Here is a 5,980-nt window from a genome sequence, read left to right as displayed (position 1 = left end):
AACTCACATAGGCAAAACAAGAAGAAAAATAACGAACTAAACTAGCCATAGTTAATCATATACATGTTTCTGGCTTAGAAGGAAAAACTCTTCATTACCTCATCGGTATGATATTCCAGTTGCAAATTCGACGATACTAGCAAACGTGCATGTATGACCGAGTGCCATCATAACAATCGACACAGTTTGAAAGTATCTCCAAACCTACATAGGCCAGCCAGCTCATCAGTGGAGTTTCAGCATTTTAGCTGCTATTTCTGAACTTCGGTATGTGGTGAAGCAACTGTTGCTGATCCCTGAATTTTGTTTATATATATATATATATATATATATATATATAATACGAAATGGGACAAGAACGCAAAACATCCAGGACAGTTAGGTGATACAAGAAAGATGTGTGTATAATACATACACACACAAGGTGGTGCTGAAAAGTTCCTGGCTTTGGGTAGAAGAAAAATACAGGATGATCAGTAAATTATGATTTTATTCAACATATTCCCCTCTCAGATTCACACACTTATTGCAGTGGTTCTTCAGTTTTTCTAAGCCCTGTAAAAGAACTTGAATGGTTGGGCCTCTAACCAGGTCTTTTACAAAACTCTTAAAGCTAGGAACTTTTCAGCATCCACTAATATATATATCATTATCATCATTTACTGTCCACTTTTCTAAGCTTGCATGGGTCAGATGGAATCTGTCAAGGCATATTTTCTATGGTTGGGTGCCTTTCCTGTTGGCAAACTTCACTTGGTTCCAAGCAAGGTATTATTGACCAAACATGTTTTCCGTGGAAGACTAGAAATGAACAACATCACTTGTATGATAGTGATGTTTATCTATGACTATCACATGACATCAAGACAAGGATACGCACAGTCACCTACAAACACATATTTTCTTCCTGGCCATATGGTCCAGGGTTCAGTCCCACTACATGGCATCTTGTGTCTTCTACTGTAGCCCAGACTGACCAAAGCTTTGAGTGGATTTGGTAGATGGAAACAACCAATATCAGAAAATATGATACATATTCAAAATATTTTAACTGGGGATTTAGGTCCCCTAGGTAGCAGAAATTATCCACTCCCTCGAAAAAGCTTCTGGGGAATTTGAAAAAAATCGATTTCCCGAGTACCTGTAGTTTTCATCCTCCTGTGCATCTTCCATATACAAACACTATCTTCTATAATAACCTTCCTTTTTATTCCACGGTACCTCATGTGTCCATAGCTTGCACTGGGTACACCATATGGAATTCTGGCCTACACCTTTTTAACATGTAGAGGAGAGCCATTTACCTGATGGGAGAAGGGTCTTGTCCGTTTCCTTGCTTACTAGAACCTCAGTCTTTGGTAAGTTAACCTTTGATACCAGGTTTTGCTTCTACACTTGGAATTTTTTCTAGTTCTGTTACAGAATCTGCTATAAGAGCAAGATTATCAGCATACAGCAGTTTCCAGCTGGTCTTGAATTCCTCTGTTATGGCCTGGAGGATGATGATGAATAGGAGGAGACTGAAAACAACTCTGATTAATGCCTACCTGTACACTAAATTCATCGCTATACTCATGTTTAACTCTCACCTTGCTGACAGAACCTCTGTACATGGTTTGTATGGCTTTTACAAGCTACTTGTCTACCCCTAGCTTCCTCAGAGTCCACCATACCACACAGCAGGGTGATAATACATACACACACATATGCCATATACCAGTAAATTACAGTTCTCTATTTTATCAACTGAGCATATATGAAAGGGAAAGTTGAATGTAGCAAGACAAGAAAAGCAAAAGTAAATAGTGTAGTTTGATGCTTTGTTTAAGTTACTTCCACACCTATCACTTATTATCTCTGCCTTTCACAGGTAAAACATCTATTTTTGTATGGAAAGGAGAATATATATGACTGATACTTATTTTGTCAACTTAGAGGAAAGACATTTTGACTGAATTCTAAACAGTAAGACACCAATAAAAGTTTTAATCTGATTCTCTACCATTCTTCTCATTTAATTAATACTGAATTACTTACATGCATTCTTCCGCTGTTGGGAACCGTACAACCGGACCCCTCGTCATACCATCACTTAAGAGGAAGCTGCGTACACCACCGCTTTTCTGATTTTACAGAATGGAAACATTACTCATTATGTTATAGGTGACAGCAATTAAATGTAGAAGAAGAGTTAACCCTTTAGTATTCAGATTACTCTGTCAAATATAATATTTTTTTATTTATATTATCTTGTAGTTTAGAGATTTTGCTGATGTGATTGTTTAGCTTTAGAATGACATTGTAGGGTTGATGTGAGAGACCAGATCTGGCCTGTTTCAATATAAAACTGGTTAAATATCTTGGCTGATTTGAATGCTAAAGGGTTAAACAGGATTAATATTACAGAGAATAGAAATGTGTTATCAGTGTCTAATAACACAAGTCACTAAAACTAAATTAGAAAGCTGAGCATTGGTTCAACTTGTCAAGAATTTACTGATTTTAACTGAATTGGTTTAATTTTGCAAACTTGTTGAGTATGGTTTCAATAAAATAAGTACCAGTGAAGCATCTAGATAAAGAGTAGGAACTTATCAGAAATAGTAGTAACATATGTATTATAACAGACTGGAAATAATGAGTCTTCAAGTTACCCAAAACCCTAGCTACTTATTTTCCCTATTTGAAGAGTTGATGCAAAAAGGGTAGAATTAAGAAATTATAAGTAAACAATGCAAGTGTTTCTGATCTTAATATATCTACATGTACAAAATTTAAAGAGTAAGAATAAAAAATTTGTAATTTTATGGCTAGTAGAGTAATTGGAGAGAGCTTACATGAATAATTAATTTGATAAGAAAAACTCATTAAAATAAATCTTGGTCTTTTTTTATGTAATAAAAGTACAAAATGCAGAATAAACCAGAATTTATCAGATAAATATATTTACCTTCAAAGCTGTGCAACCTCTATTGGTGCTAGCAACTAAACAGCCTTCAGTAGTGGCCATGGGAACATAATAGTCTTTACTATTCATAAATAATGGACCTACTACACCAACAGGTACAGGGATATAACCAATGACATTTTCACAACATGCTCCATAAACCTACAATGAAAAATTTGATAGATTTTGAGAGGAATAAGTGCATGATGAGTTTTGACAAAATGAAACAATAAAAAGAGAAACATATATTTCTATATATTTATATGTATATCTTTTTAGATGTGGAGAGATAAGAGACATTAAAAACTCACAGCAGAATAATCGTAGTTCTTAAAAGGAAGTTTTTCCATCACACTTTTGTCAGTTAAGTTTTCATCAATAAGTCCCCTCCTGAAAAGTCAAGAAAGCAACCAACATAAATAAATACTATCATTTAGTGAATAATAGCACAAAATAGATAACTAGCCTCATTTGTAGCTACTGTAATGAATTGGAGCTTGAAAATATACAAGTACTTTAGTAGACAACAAATAATTCAGGTTTACAATTGCACGTGGGCTCTGAATGCAGAAGACATGTGAAGGCCAGAGAGTAATGAAGCTGGTATGCTCTGCTGGATATACAATGTCAGTATACATGTGTGACAGAGCGCTAGTGTATTGAGAGAAAAAATAGGCATAAGAGGAATTAGATGCAGTGTGCAAGAGATTTGGGGCACAGTCCTGCTGTCCACATGATTTTGGGCAAGTGTCTTCTACTATAGCCCAGGGCTAACAAGTTAACAACCTTCTAGTTTAATGAACAATGAATAGTCTAGACATAGTTATGAGCTTTTTTGTTTACAAATCTAACACATGACAAGAAACCCAAATGTATTTTGGCAGTTGATTGCAATCATACAATATCACGTTTATTTGATAGTGAGACTGTTGCTTTATTTTCAAGTCAATGAACACACATAAGATAGGAACAAAGTATGAAGTCACTCACTCAAATGCACATATACATATAACAGGCTTCAGTTTCTACCAACTATTTTCACTCACAACTATAATATAGAACTTTATCCAACAATGTTCAGTTAGTAGGACTAAACCCTTAACCACATGGTTTTAAAGTGACATTTTAGCCACAAAACCATGCCTGTACCTATAGCTATATCTATGTGTGTATGTATATGTGGCTAAGTGGAAATTCTTGTTTTAACACGTGCGTTCTGAATGTAAAACAAAGCACCACTATCATAGAAATGATGTTGTTTGTTGGTGAAAGCAGGTTTAGGTTGTTTGTTGTTCAATATTGGAGGAAATATAAATTTGCTTGGAAATAGGTAGAGGTTGGTGACAGGAAAAGCATTCAGCTGAAGAAAATTCTACCTCAATAAAATCTTATCTGTCCCATGCAAGCATGGAAAAGTAGATGTTAGAATGATGACTAAGTTTGCAAATGATATAGTGATGTTTATAGTTGAGTAGAATTGTATGACCTATGCAATCATGGTAAAAGAAAAAGTCATAACATTACCTGACATCAATTCCTCTTTCAAAGTCACCTAGAACTTTTTCCAGTTGGTAACCAGCTATATGTTTCTTTTTGACAAGCTCAATAATTTCTTTGTTACTTAATGCACTGATTCCTTCCTGTAAAAACATGAATCAAATGAGAATTTGTAATGTGGATAACAGTTATTAGTAATATATAATACACAGCAACCAACTGAGTATTCTAATTCAAGTGAATTAAGTAACACTAGGCCAAAATAAACCTTTAATTTGCATTTGTATTTCAAAGAAGTTAAGAATAAAAAAAAAAAATTAAGAATTTTCTTGATAAATGTGCATTCAGACTTCTGTTTTCTGACACATATGGAGTTGAGTAGAATTGTATGACCTGTGCAATCATGGAGACTGAGCTGCAAACCATGTGGGTAGGAAGCAAACTTCTTAACCACATGTCCATGCCAGCACCTGGATCTGAAAACTGTTATAAACCATCTAACTACTTTTTCTCTATGCCTTACTTCACTGACTGCATCAAATAAATTCTCTAACTCAGAAATGCTTAGAACTGATAGTTCTTAGCCAAATAATAATTCTTTTCTAGCACTAAATAGCAGAAATATGTTGTTGTTCAAAAATTCATAAGATTTATAACCTATTGAATCCTAAAACTTCACTTTTATACTGGAAATTTGATCTGTGAAAATATCAGAGAAAAAAATTTTGCAGTTACTGCTCAGAAATTTAAATTACTTGAAGATCATTGGGTTTTTTTCCTCCTTTTTTAGTCTGTCCAAAAGGAACAAGAATCTACTTACACTAGGTTTCTTTACTTGGTGACGTTCTTCAGTTTCTGATGAATTTTTAAGGGATTTCAAACATTCTGATGACTGAGGTGATTCAAAACATGTCTGTGTAGATATTTCAACTTTGTTTCTCTTATCTGTCAAATAAACAGAAATAATTTTCATTATACTAGAAGATAATTGTATTTTCCTACTGCATTATTTATTTATTACTTCTAATTAAGAAATATTTAGAAATATTGCTATTTATACTGCAAATTTATACATACTATTGTTTTTGAAAATTCTATGACAATAAATTAATGAAAATGTGTGGCAAAAATATGAGATGCATATTTTGTTTCATAGTGTATTTTAAACAACTAATATAAAAATCAGCAGAAAACATTTATTTTGATTTTTAATTTTAATGATGAAATTCAATCACCTTTCAATAAACTGCCCATGCTGGTGTCAATATTAACATCAAAAAATATATATTTTAATCCCAACAGGATGATCAACAACAGTGTGGTAGCATAATCAGCTGTAAACAGTCTGTAGAAATAAAAAGATAAGAAAAAAAAAGAGATATTATCTGCATTCTACAGTCAACTTTAGTACAAGAAGAGGTTAACTAAGCTAAGGTTATCCTTAAAAATCCTCATTACTTGATTTATTTAACAGAACAGGTTGAGTATGTGTATATATATATATATATATATATATATATATATATATATATATAT

The 5,980-nt window shown here is 33.2% G+C and overlaps 1 protein-coding gene across 2 annotated transcripts in view; it reads right to left on the bottom strand.

The window, feature by feature from the left end:
* Window positions 1-5,980, bottom strand: part of LOC106880618 (3-hydroxy-3-methylglutaryl-coenzyme A reductase) — a 101,124-nt gene that overhangs the window by 17,495 nt on the left and 77,649 nt on the right. For both annotated transcript variants that reach the window (XM_014930640.2, XM_052973242.1), the window contains exons 10-15: window positions 5,680-5,789; window positions 5,265-5,389; window positions 4,472-4,587; window positions 3,259-3,337; window positions 2,951-3,109; window positions 2,038-2,123 (exon numbers count right to left, since the gene is read on the bottom strand). In XM_014930640.2, the coding sequence (XP_014786126.1) occupies window positions 2,038-2,123; window positions 2,951-3,109; window positions 3,259-3,337; window positions 4,472-4,587; window positions 5,265-5,389; window positions 5,680-5,789 (675 nt within the window). The remainder of the gene's footprint in view (window positions 1-2,037; window positions 2,124-2,950; window positions 3,110-3,258; window positions 3,338-4,471; window positions 4,588-5,264; window positions 5,390-5,679; window positions 5,790-5,980) is intronic.

This window comes from Octopus bimaculoides, chromosome 15 (genome assembly GCF_001194135.2).
Source record: "Octopus bimaculoides isolate UCB-OBI-ISO-001 chromosome 15, ASM119413v2, whole genome shotgun sequence".
Classification (NCBI taxonomy): Eukaryota; Metazoa; Mollusca; class Cephalopoda; order Octopoda; family Octopodidae; genus Octopus; species Octopus bimaculoides.
Note: the sequence above shows the minus strand (reverse complement) of the source record. Positions and strands in the feature narration are given on the sequence as shown.